Source organism: Bacillus rossius, chromosome 16, assembly GCF_032445375.1.
Source record: "Bacillus rossius redtenbacheri isolate Brsri chromosome 16, Brsri_v3, whole genome shotgun sequence".
NCBI classification, from domain to species: domain Eukaryota; kingdom Metazoa; phylum Arthropoda; class Insecta; order Phasmatodea; family Bacillidae; genus Bacillus; species Bacillus rossius.
Window position 1 is genome coordinate 29,561,126 of NC_086343.1, and position 23,673 is coordinate 29,584,798.

The following is a 23,673-nucleotide window of genomic DNA, read 5'->3' on the forward strand; positions in this document are numbered from 1 at the left end:
CAAGGTCCGAGTCCCACAACGTTTGGTCATCTCGGTAGAAAGAAGTAATAATCCCCTTTATGACCTTATTAACGCGTTCGGATTGATTGCCTTGAGGACAGTACGCAGAGCTGTACACAGGCTTCACAGCCCACTCAAAGCACATGTCACGGATCAAGGTGCTCTGGAAGTAGCGTGCATTGTCGGACACAAGGATGGAGGGCGCGCCAAAAATTTTCCAAACCTGGTCACGTAGGACTCTAACAATGGACAAGGCATTCATGTTCTTCAGGGGGAAAAGCAAAACAAATTTAGAAAATATGTCTATCAGAACTAACAAACAAACATTGCCCCGACGTGACCGCGTAAGAGGCCCAAAAATTTCCAAATGGACCGTATGCCACGGCGCGACTGGAGGATCCGCACAATATAAGCCGACTTTGGAAGACTGAGGGGGCTTCGAAATCTGGCAGTCGTGGCAAGCACGAACGTGTTGACGTATGTCGTTGCGCAATTCCAGCCAGTACAGATGAGCGGAGATTTTGCGAAACGTTTTGTCAATCCTCAGGTGGCCTCCGATCAAGGACCCATGAAAGTATGACAGCACCATGGGCCTAAGTTTAAGGGGAACAACCGCCTTGCGTGCTCTTCCCGAGCTCCTTAAAAAATACAAGGTTCCATGCTCCTCAGCAAAAGGGACAGACACGTTGTTCCTAAGGTCCCTACGAACCTCTTTGCAAAATTCGTCGTCCTGCTGGTAGGACTGAAGACTCAAGTTCGACTCGGGGAATAGCTTGCAGATGCCTAAGAACTCGACTCGCTCGGGACTCTCCAAGTTTTTCACCACGAACTCATCAGGTGAGAACATACGTGACAACGCGTCTGCCACCACGTTGTCCACTCCCTTAACGTGGTGTATCTCGAAGCAGAAGCGAGACAACCGAAGAATCCACCTCCCAAGCTTGCCGAGCTGGTGTGGATGGTTATACAACCAACTCAGCGCCTGGTTATCGGTATATAGATCAAATTTCCTGCAATCGAGGTAGGTCCCGGACACTGAGCACGGAAATGTCACGGCCTCCTACAGCAAAAGCCTTTTTCGCTGGTCGAGAGCCACACGGGGATGTGGGCAATTGTCAGCCACGTGTCCAAAGGCGACACAATTGGAACACCTGCCACTCCCACTGGCGAGAGGGGAGGGCGCGCAACCTTGAACTTAATTCATGCCGGCAGGCGGGGCGGAAGCAGGAAATGTTACACGAGGCTGAAAACGGCCCCGCGAGCGCTCCGCGTCCTGCCGACAGCGCGGGGCGGGTGACATTGCCAACACGTCCAATTGTTCCCTAGTGTCACTCAATGCCAAGGCCGCGAGGGGAGGGGCGGGAGCCGCCAAAGTCACCGGAGGGGGGCGGCCGGGGTTAGCGGCCATAATGTCACTCCGAGCATTACTCACACAGTGCGGCACACTCGGGCGGGCAGACGAAAGCGCCTCTGTAAACATGTCACGCCCTAGCCTCATACTAGCGGCTGAAAACTCGGCCTGATATTTCGCCAGCGCGATCAGGCACCCTTGCACCTCACCGCCCCACTCAAGCAACTCCGCGAGAGAGGAAGGCGGGGCCAACATACTGCAATTTTGAAGTACCTCGGGGCTCAAATTTCCCAAAATGACTTACACAAGTTCGCCCTCTGGGAGGTTTATGCCCAACACCTTGGCATAGGCAGCTACCTCATTGAAATATTCCACTACCAGCTCCTCCGGTCGCTGGAATTGAAAAACTAAGTCGCGTTTCAGTCCTCCAAAACACGTGGGGGGCACACATAGCGCACTAGAAGCTGCTTGTACGCCTGGAAATCCAGGCCCTGCCCTATGGCATCCGACAGGAGCGACACGTGCGAGCCGACGCACTTGCTCAGAAGTGCCTTCAAAAATGCAGAAGGGCTCACTAGTTGGAGCCGGCCCAGCCGTTCAGTGGCCATGACGAACTCCAGCACCAACCTGGGCACATTATTGTCCAGGAGCGGGAGGGATTTCAGCGAAGAAGAAAAACGTTTGTGATTAAAGAATGAGCCCTCAGGCTGACTAATGTCACCGGAACCGGGACTCTGCCGCAGCTGCTAAGCCCCAGACCTGGAGCACTCGTCTCGAACACATTGCACCAGACATGCACGGAGCTGCATGACATCTCCTCAGCGGAGACAGGCAACTCGTCCTCCATGTACGCGACGAGGTCCGCCTTCCGCAAGCGGTAGATCCATCTGGTCTCCGGAGCAGCCATGCCTCTGGACAAACAAACACAGCACGAAAGTCCTCTGCACAGCAGAGTAGCGCAGAATGTTGTAGCAGCGCCCTAATTGAGAGCCGCCCCAAAACACAACATGCGGACGAATTGGTCCCCTTCTGGTAGGGGAGGATGCAAGAGGACGGGTGTGTGCGGGCAGGTGTCCCAAAGGCAGTCAGCAAAACAGAAATAGCGAAAATGACTTTATATTGTTTCTGATGCAACCACACAGCAAGAGTAACAGTCGGGGAACCCACATAATGTTCCCTTTCTTCACTAACATACATATGAATTTCCTATAATCGTGCAATCTATTAACATAGGGTACAGGCAAATGTAATTATAAGTTTATCTCTGTTATCAATTTATAACATCAAATAAATATCAATTAAGAACGGGACAAGCAATTAAAGTCCTCAAATGGCATGAATATAGCCACAAAATACAATAGGCGGATGTGAAACCCAAAAACATATAATTAAGACAGTTCAATGAAACAATCCACGCACGGGTCGTGCTACCCCCTCGGACCGCTGCAGCACGGTTAAACAACGCCACTCAGCCCACTGAGATCCCGGACTAAATTAAAATAAAAACAAGCAACTCAGGTCTGACGAAACCGTCCACGACCGTGAGCGGAATCTCCATGGCAGGCGGGGAAATGGCGGAAGGCCGGACAGAAACAGCAAGAAATTAGAAGCATGGTCAACTTACCATGACGGCCCCAAGGCCCAATCAAATAGGGGCGATCCGGAGTGCACGGTGTTCCTCAAGCCAAGAACAAAATACAGCTTAAATTTAGATAGTGGTAGCCAAATAATCCATACTAAGGAAATGAATTACATGAGAAGGCACCATTTATCTTTAACTTATAATCCGCAGCCACCACGCGGACAGCACAATCAAGTCAAGTACATTACCGGTAACGAAGAGACATCACGAGAAGCAGCAGTTACGACTGCATCCGAGGAAGGTAGCTGGCGAACGACCCCGCGACAGCACTAAGAGCTGAACACAGCACAAACCGCGTGGCGACGCCACCATCGCAAGGCAAACGCAAGAGAGGGGGAAAGATGTCACAGCAGACAGATGGAAAAAGGAGGGAGGGAAAGGGGAAAGGGGAAGCCAAGAACGAGTGGGCGCGGCGTTCAAAGTACTAAAGAGACGATCAGTCCACTTCATGTTAACAAGCAACTGACTCTATAATAAAAAATAACACATAACATGAAGCAAGGATTCATTACACATAAATGTAAAACTAGTAATATTCCTACAAGATATCAGTCCTTATCCAAAAAAATTTTACCATTTTCCAATATATAAAGAATACACTTATAGTTAGAAATGAATGTTATGTACATATTTGTTAAAAAATTACTCTTTGTAAAAAAAATTCAATATTTTGTGGAACAGAAAAAATTCAAACTCAAAGAGCAATTTTGTAACATTTGATGCTGGCTTTTCTCTAAATTTTAACCCCTTTTTAAAATACACGTTTAAGTAACAAGGATGTTGTTCTTCTAACGATATCTCTCTCTGGCACACCCTGTCGCAAGGGTATCACGGACACTTGTCATTCATCCAGACAATGCTGTGCTGGTTGTCAGCACATCACTTACTCTAAGGCCTGTCTCTGTATTTTGTTTTGCATGACTGCGGGACAAGCTCGTAACGAAGGAGACCAATGATTGGTGCTAAGGGAAGGCGAGGAGGGTTGCGTCAGACACTGGCCACCGACCACCTCAACAACTCACTGCCTGGGAGCTATCGATGACACTGCCGGCAGTGTAGCTGCTTTATACGGATGTATACACTCCCACCCCCCACCCCTTGTAAACATCCACATGAAGAATATGAATCATTACTCTCGACAAACTTCAGGAAGTGGTTATTCAAAATGCATGTGAAAACAGGTGCTTATTTGCAACAAAGTGAACTTGAATGCTGCATTATCTAAATGGTACTTTACTGTCAATGCTACATCAATATATTAACTACTTATGAAAGGACATCCAAATCATCTACAGCTAACACAACCTAGTAGGTTGCCGACATACCAGGTTAATAATATGTTATAAGTAATAATGTATGGCGTGTAAACAACTTTTACACTATCTCCTTTTTTTAGGCAAAAAAAACATGTGTTTTAAGTTTGACGTCGACCCAAGCGTCTCCTCTGCTCATAAAGTCCATTATGCTGCGCCAACCCCTAATTCTCCCCTGCCCCGTGCAGTGAATATGTGTTATGTGAAACATACTTTATATTTAATAACGTGTCATTATTATTATTTGTATATATTATATTTTTTCATGAACTATTGTCATTATAATTATATGTTTTTATAAAGTATAATGTTAATTGCTGTAACCGGGCGACGAAGCCGAGGCCAACACCCGGAATCACTCCGAGCGCTGCATGTGTCGCGAAGGAGGGGGGATGACAGGCGGTGAGGCAAAAACGCGGCAGGAGGGAGCAGTACCAGTAGTCATCTGGCTGCTGAGCAAGGCAGTCGCACGGCGAGATGAGTGCGGCAGTGAGACGTGAGCCACGACTGGTGAGATTGGATCCAGACGATCGGGACTTTCACGTTCACGAGCGTTACGCTATCGGTCGCCATTGTAACTAATTTAATTGTAAATAAGTAATTTTCTTGGTTTTTTGAGGCAGGACATTGCGCGCATCGGCGGACACGTGTGTGCAACGGGACGGACTTTGCGTCGCTGGCGACGGCATTCCAACTTAATTGGTTTCTCGCTATCATAGGAAAGGGGCAGAGACAGTTCATCAATCGAATACGGAACCAGGGGGTGCAGTCCGCACTTAGCGCCTGCTCAACACCAAACAAGTGCAGCCGAGCCTCACTCCGCGGAGGGAGGGGTGTTGTGCTGCTGATTGCCCATGTACCTAGATTACGCGAAGGCCTCAATAAATACTTGTGGTCAAACTGTCAAAACATCATTGTAGCTCGGATAGTGTTAATTTCCCCCGCCACAAGGCCTGAGCTCTCCCTGAGAATACTACGCAACCAGCTTCACGGGGGTGATATCCGGGACTACGAAAAGTTCAATCAATCTGAATTAAAAAGTGTTAAAAATTTTAAAACAATTTATTAGCATCTCCTTTATGATTGTAGCTTTTCGGCTATCACGACTGGGACATCAAGTTGAACCATCTGTATAAAATTCTGACTAGCTCAAGTATTTCAATATGGTGATTGTATTTTTTTTTTAATTTTCAAAAATTTGCTACGAATTTGCGTCACTTCCGAATCGTCAGTCTTTTGAATGGGTAGCATTTTTAGGGTTTACTCAACATCCCCTCTGAATATCATACGTGCTCGAATAATCCCCCCCCCCTCCAACAATTTTCTACCCTTCCGGAAGGCCACTCCACCACACAAGCCAGCAGATTAATGTATTTTTGATAACAGAGACACATAAGAGCATCTAAGCTATCAATATATTTCTATGTGATTTTTTTTTTACATTTTCGTAAACCTGTAGACCTCTAAAAGAGAAAACATTATATAAACTTTGATTCTTCCTATCATCTGTTCTATAAAATATAAGAGGTTCCCACGACGCTCGAGCAAATCCTCACTAAGCCTCATGGGCTCCCCTATTATTACCTCGGGCAGCCGCAGCGACAGACTGGCTCCTCCCATTATGCCCTCGAGGCGGGCCCACAAATCACATCTGGCCAACGGCCGATACATATATTTAAATGAAGCCTGCTACCTGGAAAAAGAATAAACACACTTAAACCCTTAATTAAATTAGCCTACTGTCTGCAAAAAATAACAATATATAACTAATTTGTTTAAACTTGACGTCGTCTGGCCGACGACCACCCCAGAGCCCGACCTGCACCCGCCAGTATACGCTCCCGCTAACGGAACACACCCCTGGCCATGGCCCACCCGAGTCAGGCGAGCCGAACAGCAATTAAAGGCAAAACCGCGGAAACCTGAGTAGACAAGAGAAGAACCGTACCCATTCCTCCTGAAACATTAAATGAGGATTTTAGCGACAATAAAATCTCTTCCAGAGACACCCGTTTGGAGTCTAGCGTAATGAGGTCACGCCTGGCGCGAGAGAGGCCGAGCCTCCCTCGGACGCCATGCCAGTTCGGCAGTTCAGCGCAGCTCATGGACCGGGGCGGACCTACGTCCCACGGAGAGGCAACATCCTTTGTCTACATTGAAAGTAACGTCCGGTAACTATAGCCATTAATTAACCAAACCCCTTTTATTATTTAACCTCTCCGTGAGTACCCGGTCCCTTTTTTCGTTCCCGGACCTAATCCGGCCGCATCAACTTAAGGACACCCCGCACCACACTTGGTCAACGGGGCTGCTCTTCAGCATACGGCACGGGCCGTCTCCCGCAACGTACGGAACTTTGTTTAAGGTCACGCGCACGGCGCTGACCACAAACCCGCAAGGGAACTTGGACAAACTTAATTGCGGTGCGTGTTTCACCACAGTGGGCACAACACCCGCGCCGAGACATTTGCATACGGGATTGGCCGTCTCCAATCGCCCGCCCCTTAATTCAGTGTATTTTTGTATCCCATATTTTGTACTGCTAACTTACGTTACCCGAGTAACGAGTGCCACGTAACTTGTGCGCACCACCTTAATTCAGTGTATTTTTGTATCCCGTATTTTGTATTGCTAACTTACGTTACCCGAGTAACGAGTGCCACGTAACCTGTACGCGCCCCCTTAATTCAGTGTATTTTGTGCCCCGCCTTTGTGTTACGAAATTACGTTACCTACGTACCCAGTGAGACGTCTGAGACATAACAGCATCCGAGGCCACGTAACGCGGAACACAAACAATAAGGCGCCACGGAATAACAAGTAAAAAACCCCCGGGGACCTCTGTAGAGTGTTGTATCGTGTACGACTCGCTCCTCTGAATAAAAGGTACGACACCACCACCTCAACTCCACGTCTCTTATTTAAAATCATCTCACGCAACACCGCCGCCGGCCCTAGTGGGCCACGCAGGGGCACATACATCCACGACCCCAAATTCACGACTAGAAACGAGCTAGTCTGGCGCCCACCCGGACAACACAGATCAAGAACCGCCTTTTCCCACTAGGAGCCACACCGGGACTCGAGCCCGAGACCCCGGACGACGGCAAACTAATTCAATATTAAATATAGTCTGCCTTGGGAATGTTCGTCCTCGCTCGGCATCGTTCGGGCCATGGAATATTATTTATGTTACAATTTAAAGAAAAGCCTGTCTTGAAGCAATTACTCCGTCTGCTAGAACGTAAAACACTTTAGTGAAGAAATAAGCAAATTACAATTAATTAGGCTGGCATCGATAAGAAAACAAAGACTGACGACACACCGGTGGGCGCGGGCCAACACACGCACACACACTGCCGTCGTCCGGGGTCTCGGGCTCGAGTCCCGGTGTGGCTCCTAGTGGGAAAAGGCGGTTCTTGATCTGTGTTGTCCGGGTGGGCGCCAGACTAGCTCGTTTCTAGTCGTGAATTTGGGGTCGTGGATGTATGTGCCCCTGCGTGGCCCACTAGGGCCGGCGGCGGTGTTGCGTGAGATGATTTTAAATAAGAGACGTGGAGTTGAGGTGGTGGTGTCGTACCTTTTATTCAGAGGAGCGAGTCGTACACAATACAACACTCTACAGAGGTCCCCGGGGGGTTGTTACTTGTTATTCCGTGGCGCCGTATTGTTTGTGTTCCGCGTTACGTGGCCTCGGATGCTGTTATGTCTCAGACGTCTCACTGGGTACGCAGGTAACGTAATTTCGTAACACAAAGGCGGGACACAAAATACGCTGAATTAAGGGGGCGCGTACAGGTTACGTGGCACTCGTTACTCGGGTAACGTAAGTTAGCAATACAAAATACGGGATACAAAAATACACTGAATTAAGGGGGTGCGCACAAGTTACGTGGCACTCGTTACTCGGGTAACGTAAGTTAGCAATACAAAACACGGGATACAAAAATACACTGGATTAAGGGGGCGCGCACAAGTTACGTGGCACTCGTTACTCGGGTAACGTCAGTTAGCAGTACAAAATACGGGATACACAAATACACTGAATTAAGGGGGCGGGCGATTGGAGACGGCCAATCCTGTATGCAAATGTCTCGGCGCGGGTGTTGTGCCCACTGTGGTGAAACACGCACCGCAATTAAGTTTGTCCAAGTTCCCCTTGCGGGTTTGTGGTCAGCGCCGTGCGCGTGACCTTAAATAAAGTTCTGTACGTTGCGGGAGACGGCCCGTGCCGTATGCTGAAGAGCAGCCCCGTTGACCAAGTGTGGTGCGGGGTGTCCTTAAGTTGATGCGGCCGGATTAGGTCCTGGACCGAAAAAAGGGACCGGGTACTCACGGAGAGGTTAAGTAATAAAGGGGGTTTTGTTAATTAGTGACTATATTTACCGGACGTTACTTTCAATGTAGACAAAGGATGTTGCCTCTCCGTGGGACGTAGGTCCGCCCCGGTCCATGAGCTGCGCTGAACTGCCGAACTGGCATGGCGTCCGAGGGAGGCTCGGCCTCTCTCGCGCCAGGCGTGACCTCATTACGCTAGACTCCAAACGGGTGTCTCTGGAAGAGATTTTATTGTCGCTAAAATCCTCATTTAATGTTTCAGGAGGAATGGGTACGGTTCTTCTCTTGTCTACTCAGGTTTCCGCGGTTTTGCCTTTAATTGCTGTTCGGCTCGCCTGACTCGGGTGGGCCATGGCCAGGGGTGTGTTCCGTTAGCGGGAGCGTATACTGGCGGGTGCAGGTCGGGCTCTGGGGTGGTCGTCGGCCAGACGACGTCAACACATATACACTTTGGCGGGCGGTTTGAAATGCCATGGTCACAGAGAGTGGTGGTGGAAAGAGGGGGCCTCCAGCGAGCAAAGGGGGAGGTGGTAGCACATCGGGCTCAGAAGGGCGTAGCCCGGGATGATGTCAATGTATTAATTTGGGAAACTTAGTTGTGAAACAATTTTGATAATTCAAACATATATTTGGATCCAATTTGTACATCTGAATTACTCTTTATGATTTTAATTTTAAATTTTTGCTCAAGAAAATTAGGATCTGACCCATTAATAATTTTGGGGTTACCACATAACTGAAGCTGAATATTATTATTTGTAAATAAATGTAAAAGATAATCATATCATTTTAAATTAAGTTTGTTAAAAGTAAGGATAAATTTTATCATACACGTAACCGGAAATTTATGATGAGCTAGGACCACAGGACCGATTTTAAAGTGTCATAAAAAAAAACAAAGTTGTTAGATAGGTATATTATGTACAACTTTTGTTCGCTATGCCATCACGGGTGGGTAGCTGTTAGACTATTGTAGCTCGTGCAGGCTGGGTTGGATCCTGGTGCTCTTGGGGTTGTATGGACGCATAAGGTCAACTCGTATTGTTAAGATAAGGTGTGTATGATGCAAAAGTGGGCTAGGATCAATAGAGAGTGTGAGATAGACCTGTAGGTAAGAGGAGGAAACGACCACGATCCCTGAATTGGTTCACATAAACAACTCTAGGTGCCTGAAGTGTCTACTGGCTATTATCGCCTCAATATTCGCATCTTGGTCTCTTGGTTCCTTCAAATAATGCTTTGGCCATAGTTTGAACAATGGTTGCCTAGTTGTGATGCTCAGAGCGATGGTTTGTTGATGTACTACTCTGACAGGGTGTGGTTACCTATCTGTCATCTTAGGCATTGTCATTGTCATTGAAGAGGTCGATCGAAAACACATAATGTGGTGGTGAGAAAGTTTCTTCAATTTAATTCACAGAATCTCATAATATACTTCGAATATGTCAAAATACTATATTGAAATAGCGAAATTTGTAGTAATCCTGTAGTAATTCTAGAATACATCCTAAAAATTTATGCTTCTTTGGTCTTCGTAGCAATACTTAGCTCAAGTTCATTCAATTAATGTTGTAGATGATATCAACATCCACAATGAACAGGCTTTTTACTTGTCTAGTGTGCCTAGAGTCTTGGCCCATATAACAAAAAAGTTTCGGACATTTTTCTGTAACACTGTAGAACCATTGTGATATTTTACTGACCATCAATGTAGCTGAAATGTCGTGTTTTGAATGGAAGAATCCTAGAATCCTATACACGTTACTAAAACTTTGTAGTTTCAATTGAATGCAATAAATATTTTTTTTATTGAAATATTGTCCTGCTGAAGCGGTTGGTGTGAGTCATAAACATGAAGTAGAAAAAATAGTGAAATTTTTAATTTTTATCTTTTGAAGGTAAACTACTGATTTCCATTTTTGTTGAAAAATTACAATTCCACCGGAAAACGAACGAAAAAAACTGGAAGGTGCATTCATTGTGTGCATTTTCATTTGTGAGTCTATGCTGAATACAACGTTTGTTTCCGAAATAGTACCCAATTGAGTTTGTACGAAAGCAGCTTGTGGCATAAAAATGTTTCGTGAGTATTAGTGTAAAATATAATTGTTTTACACCAATTACTTCTCAGTACCTATAAATCGTTAAAATACGGTATAAACATTATGGTTATTTTTGTTTTCATCTTTCTGATTACGATGACTATTTATTAGTTTTGTTGATGTTTGTGACTGTCTCGTAAATATTTTAAAGGAACCGACATGTTTACAATTAATATCAGTATTTTACTCATTCAAAAATAATATAAACACTATCTATGCGTGTTTACGCATTGTTATAAATTTAGTGTAGCTGTTTTACATAAATAAAAGCGATGAATTATTTTTCACTGTTATATCATAGACAAGATGCTCACCCCAAACATTTTATTTGTGATTTTGTGTAATGCACGAACGCTTGATCTAATTGAGTAAACAGATGGAACTAGAAATTGAGATCCTAAGTTAAAATTTAGTTGGTGATAAATCTATAAAATAACTGCTTTAAAAAATTTCTTTTTAGGTAATTTGTTACGAGAGTGTTTTGTCGGTAGGATAAATAATCTGAATATAAATTTTTTTTATTCTTGTAATTTCATTTAATTATTATGTAAAAAGTACTGGTGATATTTCAATGGATTACCAAAAATTTATTATTTTAACGGTTTGGTTAGCTTTGTTGTGAAATTGGTAATATTTCCTTAGTACTTAACCAAGTTTATCATTTGATCCTGATGGCATGATCCTCTATAATTGATTGTGTGGTTATGTTGCTTGCTGTTTTAATTTAGTACCTAGAAAGGTAAATCTGTATTGTACGGATTAGCACCAAAAAAAATCGTACAAATATGAAATAACTTTCATTATATGCTATCTTACGTCCTCTTTTCAGAACCGCCTGCGGAGATAAAAAATTCCAATTACTTTTGGAGATATCGAATTTTTTAATATTCATTTTTTGGCGATTTTTTTTTAAAAAAAATTTAAAAATCCAAAAATACCTTTATTCTGTGCTCTTTAACTTCCTCTTTTCATTAAACCCGGCGGAGATCAGAAATTCCAAATACTTTAGGAGATATTGAATTTTTTAATTTCCTTTTGTGCACTGCTGCGGCGTTGAGAGGGAAGCCTACGATTCACACATCTTTCTGGACATACCCGAATACTCACGTTGGCAAGCCTTCTTTTCTTAAAATTAGCAAGAAGTAATTAAAAATACTTTAAAACATTGTATATGGTTGGTTATATTAGGTAAGTATAGCTACATTAAAAAAACTGTAAAATCATTTTATGGTTGCTTAGCAAATAACATTTTAATATGTAGCTATCCAGCACTAGGAAACCGTTTACATGATTTCACAGTATTTTTAATGTAGCTATCCTAACCAAATCAACCATCCACAATGTTTTGAAGTATTTATAATGTAGCTAACAACCTAATTGACCATTAGTTTTCATGAGTTGCATATTTATTTACAATAAACAAAAAAAAAAAAAAAAAACCGAAGATGCACGATCGGGCGTTTGCCTCTCGTCTGTTGAAAGGCTTGCCAACGTGAGTATTCGGGTATGTCCAGAAGGATGAGTGAATCGTAGGCTTCCCGCGTTTCACCATTGTTGCTTGTTTACAAGAATGATTTTTTTTTTTTTTTTCGCGACGTAGTTGAACGACTACATCACGTAAAAAGAAAATTACGTGAGTTCCTACTGTTCATCCTTTTTCCCGGTTTGTTAGGTCAGGTCAGCTACATTATAAATACTTTATAACTAAACAACCATTAAAATTAATTTTTATTATTTTTAATGACCGTTCAGTTTCAAAGTATTTATACTGTAGCTGACCTGACCTAATCTACCTTTGTCCCGTTTTGTTAGGTCAGGTCAGTTACATTATAAATACTTAAAACTATACAAGTAAAATTAATTGATATTATTATTAATTTCCGTTTATTTTGAAGTATTTATCATGTAACTAACCTTACATAATGGAAAAATTCTGTTATTTAGGCATTCACGCACACACGGCAAAATATAAAATGGCGTCTGTTGAATGATTACATAGGGCTTGTATTGCAAAATAAGAACGGCGATATCTCCAAAAGTAATTGGAATTTTTAATCTCCGCAGGCAGTTTTGAAAATAGGACGTAAAAGAGCATATAATGAAAGTTATTTCATATTTGTACGATTTTTTTTGGCGCTAATCCGTACAATACAGATTTACCGTATTTTTAATGTAGCTATCCTAACCAAATCAACCATCCACAATGTTTTGAAGTATTTATAATGTAGCTAACATAACCTAATTGACCATTAGTTTTCATGAGTTGCATATTTATTTAAATAAAAAATTAAAAAAACCGAAGATGCACGATCGGGCGTTTGCCTCTCGTCTGTTGAAAGAAGGCTTGCCAACGTGAGTATTCGGGTATGTCTAGAAAGATGAGTGAATCGTAGGCTTCCCGCGTTCACCATTGTTGCTTGTTTACAAGTATGATTTTTTTTTTTCGCAACGTAGTTGAACGACTACATCACGTAAAAAGAAAATTACGTGAGTTCCTACTGTTCATCCTTTTTCCCGGTTTGTTAGGTCAGGTCAGCTACATTATAAATACTTTAAAACTAAACAACCATTAAAATTAATTTTTATTATTTTTAATGTCCGTTCAGTTTCAAAGTATTTATACTGTAGCTGACCTGACCTAATCTACCTTTGTCCCATTTTGTTAGGTCAGGTCAGTTACATTATAAATACTTAAAACTATACAAGTAAAATTAATTGATATTATTTTTAATTTCCGTTTATTTTGAAGTATTTATCATGTAACTAACCTTACCTAATGGAAAATTTCTGTTATTTAGGCATTCACGCACACACGGCAAAATATAAAATGGCGTCTGTTGAATGATTACATAGGGCTTGTATTGCAAAATAAGAACGGCGATATCTCCAAAAGTAATTGGAATTTTTAATCTCCGCAGGCGGTTTTGAAAAGAGGACGTAAAAGAGCATATAATGAAAGTTATTTCATATTTGTACGATTTTTTTTGGCGCTAATCCGTACAATACAGATTTACCCCTAGAAATATCTTGCACATAAAAAAAATACAAACAAGTTGTCGGATCTTGTGGAGATTTTTGTATTCAACTTATGATCCTAATTAATTGTTATATCACAATATTATTTATCTTCAAGACCGTTCGATCTAAATTAAAACAGCAAGCATCACTTCAATTAAGGAAGGCTGCTGCATTTGGGCACAGGCCCAGTACATTCTAAGCATTTCACTCTACTTCTCCCTCACGTTTCTCGTAACTACTGAACCAAACTCGTCCAATACATTCCACTATCTTCTCGTTTTCACTACCATCAATCTCCCCCCCCCCCCCCCCCCCCCCCTTTTCCATGCTCCTCTCCTAACAATCTTGCTTGTTCTCCCTTATACTTCTAGGTTTTCCTCAGTTATCCCCTTGCTCTCGTCCCACCCAACATTTGCTGAAGCTTCGCTCACAAGAGGCGACTGTAACAGGTAGAGTCGGGAAGATTCTAAGAGCCTTGCCTCTCCACCTGTCTTCTGCCTTTAGGCTCTTCCACCCCATTTCCTTCATCAGATCTGGGGGCTGATAAACAGTGGCGTAGCTAAGGTGACTGGTGCCCCTGACTAGACTTGAAAATGGCGCCCCCTCTTGGATTAAAAGTGAAGAGGGGGGAGGGTTCAGTAACTTAAAAAAATGTAAATTTAGTAAAACATATTTTTATTATCAAATGGATTAATTGGAAATAATTGTTATTGTGTTAAAAACTTTAAAGTATAAGTGTAAAATTCTTAAGTTAGGTTCTTGGCACATTTTTTTTTTTGAGAATCGTTTGCAGATTTTTTTTATTAAAAAAAGAAAAAGAAATGTGTACTCGAATCAAATCAGATCAAATCATATTTATTTCCACCAAATAAGCACATTTACTGTTAATCAATATTTCTTAACAACAATGAAATTTAATTTCATAAATTCAAATAGAATGTGTAAACAGGATTGCTATAAATGTGTACTATAACAATGTTTTGGCTTTACACTCTCAAAAGAACTTATTAATTAGGAAAAAGCTAGTCATACAGGATTAGTTCAGTTTGAAAAATTACATTCATACAATCATACATAAAAATAATTTATAATCTAACTTAATCAAAGTTAACTCAACTTCATTATTTCCTACTTAGAAAAACACATTAAATGTAAAATGTTATACATTGCAGAGCAGCTGCAGAAATTGAATAAACTTGTAGTTAACAGGTAGAAAACTTTCACATCTTGCCAAGACATATGAACAATGTAAGACAACAACATAAGACTTAAAATTCACTTAAAATGTTACTTTCCTGGCTTTAACTGACGAGAAATAATTGATTAGCACATATGAGTCCAATTTTCTTACTTCTTCTTGTTCAATCGAGAGTATCACAAGATTCGTCAAACAATCTTGTCCCATTGAAGATCTCAAATAATTTTTTGTCAACTTTAATTTGCTGAAGCTTCGCTCACAAGAGGCGACTGTAACAGGTAGAGTCAGGAAGATTCTAAGAGCAATTTGGATGTTCGGAAAAATATCTTCCAGTTTAAGTTCTTGAATTTTTCTTAGCAGATCTAGGGGTATTACTTCTTCTCTATCCTTTTCTGCTAGTTCTTTTGCTTGCATTTTAAATGTCTCTATTTCGTTGGTCAGTTCAAGTACATCTACATCAGTAGAGTATTTTAGACCAAAGCCTGCAGCTTGTTTCTTCAACACATTTCATGGCTCTTTTTTCAGTGGTCCTGTTAGAAAATAGAAGTCAGAAGTTGATTCCATCGCTTCATACCTCCTCTTCAGTTCTGTTATAATTTGATCAAAGATAAGATTAACTTCTCTTTGGAATTCGTGTTCTGCAGCGAGGTAGCAGGTGTTGTCATCGTCATCCTTGGATTTTTGTTTCTAAATCCTCAAGTGGTTTGCTTACTGTCTGTCGCCTTTTTTCAGGAAAGTGATCTTTGATGCCAAGTTCATGTGATGTTTGTATAGCAAAGTCAGTTGCTGGCCTGATACCCTCATAATGTGTGAGTTTACTTTGATAGTATGACAAAAATTATACTAAATCCATTGCTAATAATTTATTGGAAACCTTAAAGTCATGTATGTGATTGCCACAGATCAGTTTACACTTAATACCCATCAGTTTACAGTCTTTAGATTTTTTTAATTTTGTGGTTTAAAAAGTTTAAGATTAGATAATGGGGAGGGGACCAAAAAAAAATTATATGTCCTCGGGCCCTTCTATGCTTTTCCACTCTGCAGAATTTGTACACGATTTTAAATGAAAAATGTTATATATTTTGTAAAAATTTGGGTGTATAGTTTCATTATTCATGAATACTTATTAGTTTGGTGGCTTATTATGCTGTACAAACTACAGTAATCCAAATTTACATAGCTTTAAAGTTTTTTTTTTACAGTAGATTTTGTTTTTGTGTGAATGGTTGAAGATGGAAAAGGCTTTACAGAATTCTCTGATGCATTAGAGAAGTTGGAATGAGTGAAATTAATTAATATTTTCAGAAAGATTTTCATTCATGATATGAGCGCAGTGTTTTGGCTTCTCAGTTGGCACTTCTATGCTAAACTTGTATTTATGCTATTTACCTTACCTATTTACCATTTGCTCACATTGCATACTTTTGTAACAATTCTGAGATGTATTCTCTTATATTTTACTCAAAAGAACAAATATTTTAAGTGGGTCATTCCTAAATATAGGGACAAATGAGGTAAACATTGATTTACTATTTTTTTATTGATTATTTAAATTTGCATTTCATTGTCTTAGTAAAAAGGACTCTGGATGAAGATGAATACCGTACTTCACTTAATAGTTAAAATAAAATAAAAAAATTGGTCGTCTGTAAAGTCGGTTTACGGACGATAGTTTAACATGACGTCATAACAAAACATTGATGAAATGATTGCATACTTTTATGAATAAAATTGAATCATTTTTATTGAATTATCACTATTTTGTATTGATACAAAGAAGGAGTGAAATGAAATCTACAATTTAATTGATAAAATTACTTTTATTTGCACTCATTAATTCAAATAAGTTTATTACTTTAACGAAGAGATTATTTTAACTATAACTTTCATACATGTTTGCTATTTAACTTCTTCCAATCTGTGTTATTCTGTTAAGGATAGGACGATAATAGGAAAAGTAGGAAACAAATGGGAGTGTTTCAAGTTTAATGTGCCTCGAAAAAGTCAAATCGATGGTTGTTCCAATCGAGTGGAAGAGAGATAGATGCGGCGCAAGCGTACAATGAGCGTAACGGGACACAGCATAACGGGACCTTGTGCATGACGGGACGCTTTTTCGTGCGTGCAGCTGGCATTCATCGATTTATTAGACGTCACGTCAATAAATTTTTAACTAAACAAAGCATTTGTGGCTGAAATGTCACCTCCATGGCCTGTCACTACCCCTAAGTATCATGCTGAGGAAATTGGTATATGAATCGCTGGCAATGTATAGGACCATTTTTTTCTATAGTTTCTTTACTTCCCGTGGGGTCGAGCATATCGCTAGTTGCCACAGATTGTAGTCATGCTGGAGACTAATGATAACTATTGGAATTTATTTTTATATGTTAACAGAAAGAAATAGCTTCCTGTTAGAAATATTAATAAATACAATTTTAAAAATATAAAAAAAGTTTTTATTTAAAGGATAAGTAAGTTTAAAGTTATGTATTTGACACGCCTAGTTACATCAGTTTGTGTTTGTGTGCGGTTTATGTTTTGAACTGGTTATGGTTAGTTTACGTAGATAGTTTGGTTGTTAATAAATTTAAATTAAACTCTTTCTGTGGTTTTCATTATTGGGAGAAGGCAGAAATGTCTGCCCTTATGCATATGGTAGAAAATGTGCAGCAAGTCGATGTACATCGCAGCCTCATGACCGGCGATTTTACCGATTTCCACGCGGGAGGACAGATGCTGAAAGAGCTAGGTAAGATCTAATAACTAGTGATGTTTTGTTTATTCTTATAGTTAGACTTTCCCAATTATAATTATATACTATTTAAATATTTAGTACGTATTTGTGGCTGAAACCACATATAAAATAATCAACTCTGAATTGGGTTGGGACTTTAAACCTAAAAATTAAGTAAATAAACTAGAAATAAATGGTAAAGTAATTAAAAACAGTGATCTGATTGCAGATCCATGTTTTGCATTAAGTGATAAGTGTTTTGCTGTAAGTAATTATCTACAATTAACTTTAACTTGTGTATCTACTATACAGTTGCATTATGTAACCTGTTATATATTTCTCATTCAAAATTAACATGTTTTATGTGTATACATACATTTTATATATGTAACTTACAGTTAAACTTGACATATACTACATCCCGGATTGTTGACACAATGTGGGATCAACAGAACAAAAATAAAAAAATAAAATGTATTTAAGTTTAGTTTTTTATTTTTAATTACATCATAAATAGTGAAATATTACAAGTAAAACATGACACAAACAGATGATTACTAAGTATTAAGATAAGAGATTACACTATCGTATGGTTTTCTTTTGGTTGTATCTATCAGTGGCGTAGCCAGGATTTGTGTATGGGGGGTGTTAAGAAGTGCTATTTTAGCAGTTTTCGGTTCTTAAATTTAAATATTGTAATGGTAAAATTTTTTATTAATTTTAATATGAAATTTGTTTGAGTGATGAATAAGAAAATAATTAAAGATTTGGTGCTAAGGGGGGGGGGGGGGGTTTGAACCCCTAACCCCCCCCCCCCCTGGCTACGCCCCTGGTATCTATACAAGTATAACATTAAATTTAATCATCATTTTTATTGCAATGTTGACTCAAATCCTTGACATAGTAAGGAGAAATATATACCATACGGGATTAAGATAGGGGACAGGCGACAGTCACGAAAATATAAAAACAAGCCAACATCATGACTTATCATCATACCAATAACTTTCATGACCACCAATTTCACTGAAAGAAAAACTGTTTTTTGACAAAATATAAATAATAAAAATTTAGTGGAGTAATTTATAATAATATTTCTAGAACAATTTTAAAACATAAACAGCAAAGCAAATTGTCACCTGCTCCCTATTCCTAAGTTAACCTGTTTATATTTAGTGTTTTGTGGTTTCATAATCCTGATTTCAGTGTAGCGTAGTAATTTGATCACTAGATTAAATCTTGCTCCAATGTATGAATTTTCATTTTCTGTTTTAGGTATCAGATATGGGCTGATTTTTCGGGATGCACCACCTTAAGTGCTACACATGCCTATTTGTGTGACCTCCATTTTGACGAGCATCAGTTTCAGGATTGTGACAAGCTGCTGCTGTCTCGAGGAGCAATACCAACAGTGTGTTACCATTAAGGGAAGAATCTGGCAATCAGACATCTACAGGCAAGACTGAGACCTCTCTGCTTTCACACGGTGCAAGTGGAGAGTTACAAGAATATGCTGTACATGTTTGTCATGTAAATAAAATTTCTATATACATATTTGCATGAAGCGTATAAAAATTTTCAATTCATTAAATTTCCTTTTATGATATTCCTGTAGTTTACCCTAACAAGCAGAATATTGGTACCTAATTTTTGTTCTAAAAAATATTGTTTTCAAGTGCAAATAGCAGTGCACAGACACACATATTTTTTATTTTAATAATATATAATATTTTGCTGCATTTGGGCAAAAACCTGGTGGCAAGCACTCCCCATACTTCTCACTCTTCTCCTGAACTGAGCTACACTCTTATCGAACACACACTTCTCTTCCAACGTATTCCGTTCCCCTATCATTCTCATAACCATACCATTCTTTTTCGTTTCCGTTATTCTTCGTTTATTAAAAACCTTCCTAGTATTTTCCCTCCTACTCCTAGGCATTCCCATCGTAACTCGTCTCCCTAGCTCTCCCATCCTCACACTCCACTCAGCATTTTGTACATCCTAATTAGCCTCTCCTTCTGCTATCTGTCTTTTAGACTCTCCCACCCCATGTCTTTCATCATCTCCGTTGGACTATACTCTCACTTTTCATTACTGTCTGTTCTCTTCACTTACCCTTCACCCACCTAGCTGCTCTACTCTGCACCTCCTCCAGTTCCCTCTCAAGCAGCCATGTAAGGATTCAACACTGCTGCATACTTCAGCATGGTTATTATGTTAACCTATGTGTTCAAAGAAAATACGAATGAATTTAGTGTTTTTATATTATATAAAATATTTTGATTTACTAAGTTATTTTGTGTATTTACCTTCGAAGCTAACTTGTCTTAAGTGTTATACTGGGAATAGAGTATTCTGCCCCTATAAATATTAAATAATTGCATTGCTGCTATTATTTCATCACAATTTCCTTCTTGAAGCAGGTTATTTCCATTCGAATCTTGTAATTATTACATTAAAGGTATGCTATTCTAAATATGTTAACGCAGTTATACAGTGTGCCCTGATTGTACTTCATTGAAATTTTAATGTTCGGCGGCGGCATTAAATCATGCTACATGCCACAAATATCACATCTTAAAGATTACAAACAAATGCATTTGACACCTACACTAGGCGCAATATAACTCTGAGCTTGAGCTACGTCACATTTGAGGAGTAGGGACTGCAACACGTGTGGGGGGTCGGGTGAATGAAGAGGGGGTATAAGCAGATACGGCGACCTTGCACAGCAGGTAGAGAAAAGCAGAAAACATTGACCACTTACCACTGACATTCCAAGCACTACCTCAGTTCTTCAACGCTACTGACTGTTCCATCTGAAGAGTCTGATGTGTAAACGTCACTGCTGTCACTGTTTGCATCACCTAACTGAACAATCATTTTATCAATTTCAATGTCAATGTAAAAACGCACATCCTTATCCCAGTATTCGTTCTGGAGTGTCTTGACGTGATTGCAAATCGGTATCCAATCTTCTGGACCCATTCGGTTGAATATCTCCTCGCAAAGTTTTTTTACATTTGCCAAATTGCAAGTAACCTTTCTTGAAGCGACTTCTCCTTTAACTTTAGCCCATATGCTTTCTATCGGATTCAAATCCGGATGATAAGGGGGCAGACAAAGTAATGTGTGGCCACTATTTACCAATAGTCTGTCTGCCGAGTACTGCACTTGCGAAGGTTTGTGCTTCTTTATGAGGTTATACAAGTTGTGGTTTGAGCATGTCGCTAGTAAAGGAAATATTCTCCTTACTTAACCACTGCTGCATTTCCAATTTTGTCGAGCTGGAGGTAGGCGTTTTATTTATTTTTACATTGTGATAGGGAGCATTATCTATCAGAACAACACTGTTTGGTGGAAGATTTGGTATTAGTTGTTCGGTGAGCCATTTTTCATAATTATCTTTATTCATGTTTTTGTGATAATCTCCTGTTGCCTGGTGTGACTTCCACATTGCAAGAGCATTTGGGATAAAACCTTTTTCACCACCAGCGTGAATCGTTATTAATCTTTGACCCTTCGCGACAGGCACTAGTAAACCATTTGAGGACATGTCATTCCACATTTTATTTTTTACTTGAGACGACAATATGTACCACTCATCCATGTATGTAATTGTGCGTTCATTGTTTCTATATTGACGCATAATCTTGAGATATTCTATACGTTTTTGCCGAATATCTGATTTTTCTATTAAAAGAAAGCGCTGCGATTTGGTTTTCTGCCACCTGAATCCTAGCTTCTTCAAAGTCGTCCTTAAGGTTGTATCGCTACCTTGGTAATTTATGTTATTCTTTAGTTTACGTCGTACAGTTTCGACAGTCGGCACACGTTTTTCAAGTAAGTAAAAATTGTACACAGTATGTCGTACCACAGCTTCAAAGGTGTCCAGTTCGTGTTTACATGTTTTCTTTCGCTTCTTGTTGGGCGTCTCGAAAGATGTTCCTTCACCAGCTTCATTCCTCTTAGCCTCCCTTTTAATAATTGTTTGTACAGTCATGGGAGACACACCCGTCGCCTTAGCTGTTCTCAGCTGTGCTTTCTTTAGTGAAATGGAGGGTTCCTGCAATTGCGCTTAATTTTCCATAAACTGCAGAACGTTATAGACGATTTCCTTAAACTGTAAACGAAAACGTTTAGTAAGTACCACGGATGTGTTAACGTACGTATTCGTCGGATTTCACCGAAGGACAAAGTTTTCACTCTGTGCAGTAGCGTGTAGCCCCAGTTATCAAGTTACGCATTATCGCTCGATGCCGCGCCCCATCTGCCTTCCCCAATGTCGTGACTCACATACACACATCGATTTTCTAACCGTCACCCAGGCTCGGAGTTATGTTGCGTCTACTGTAAATATGAGAATACGCAAGATGAGCGGCACATATATTTATATTACAAACAGAGCTAATACAAAAACAACATGCATTATGCTTTAATGAAAACATTAAAAAGAAAAGTTTTCTTGGTTATGTTACTCCGCTCAAACGAAAACAAACATTAGCGGGGAAAAATGGTGGGGGGGGAGGAGAGTGCATGCGTGACTGCTTACTAGTGCGCATGCGCGAGTTACTAGTTCTTATTTTGTCCGCGGGGACGTACACTTCGCTGCAGACGCTCCATAGCAAACTGCTTATCAAGACACGCTTTTAACATAGAAGTTTCCACTCTTTCAGAATGCTTGTTGCTAAGTATCTAGAATATGAGAATAATAACTTTAAACTGGCTGTATAAATCTATGGTATATAACCCAGAAGTTCTGCTTTATAAAGGTCATAATTTTACTGAGACACTTATCTAAGCAATTTTAACTTCATTTACTGTTCCTTGTTTCAATGTCACCTCCATGGTACAAATATAAGTTCCTTAAAAATCCACTAGATTGTGTATGGATGCTCAGAAGCCATGTGAAAAAAACCCTTGAGTAGCCATCTTGTATAGTGTTTCAGTAAAGACAGGCAGGTTTGTGTTTGTATTGTTTTATTTAAGAGATTCCACTTGATTATTGAGGAGTATTTTTATTTGTGATCACCTCCATGCCTTTAATAAATCTTGTTCTTTCTGAAAAAGAAAAGGTTTGCATTACAGTTAGGTTGAATAACATGTTATTAAATGAAATCCATGACAATGTGGTTGAGTAAGTTTTAGGTTAGGTTGTGTATAAAGAAAACTTCAAAAATGTCACCTCCATGGCTGTCACCTCCATGTTCTTAATCTAGCATGGAGGTGACACAATATTCATGGAGATGACATAATAGGCTTTGAATTTTACTTTATCTGTATTCATTATCAAACTTTACTATAGTACCATGGGGAGGAAATTGTTGCACAGGTTTTTGAAAAAAAATAAAAAAAAATTGAATTTTACTTTATCTGTATTCATTTCCAAACTTTACTATAGTACCATGGAGAGGAAATTGTTGCACAGGTTTTTTTTTGTGATGGACTTTTTTTTTTTGTTAGTTCGTCATTTGCCGTGATACAGATGACGTCGCTAAAAGCAATATCACACTAAAAACTCCATAGCATAGCTAGTTACACAGTCATGTTTTTCATCAAATAAATTTGATAATAGATCTATGTCATATGAATATGATAGTGTAATACAGGCCTAACGAAGTTTCTACATCAATTTTTTAAAATTATTCAGTATTATAATAAAAATAATTTGCTTTGAAAATACTCCGCTAAAATAAGTAGGATATATTTGACTCGCATGGTTGGACTTGCTGGCGCCATGTTATGTTGTGTTTAGCGGTAAACAACTTGCAGCTGGTAAATTAGAAAACAAATTTAAAATATTTGGTTCAGAAAACGTGAAAAGATAAGAATGTCTGGACGATATGCCTATGGGCGAAAATGTGCAGTAAGATGCTGTCGTTCAAAACCAGAAGAGCAACGATTTTTTCGGTTTCCCCGAGGCAAGACCGATGTTGAGAAGTGTAGGTTAGTATTCAATTTATTGTTT

General features: G+C 39.9%; 1 protein-coding gene across 11 annotated transcripts in view; it reads left to right on the forward strand.

Moving 5' to 3' along the window:
• The first annotated feature begins 10,659 nt into the window (after positions 1-10,659).
• Positions 10,660-23,673, forward strand: part of LOC134540419 (uncharacterized) — a 49,554-nt gene continuing 36,540 nt past the window's right edge. Inside the window, exons 1-3 of one of the 11 annotated variants that reach the window (XM_063383149.1) lie at positions 10,663-10,727; positions 17,597-17,717; positions 18,978-19,158. In XM_063383149.1, the coding sequence (XP_063239219.1) occupies positions 19,028-19,158 (131 nt within the window). In that variant the 5' untranslated portion in view covers positions 10,663-10,727; positions 17,597-17,717; positions 18,978-19,027. The other 10 variants (XM_063383150.1, XM_063383147.1, XM_063383148.1 and 7 more) reach the window with 10 other exon arrangements.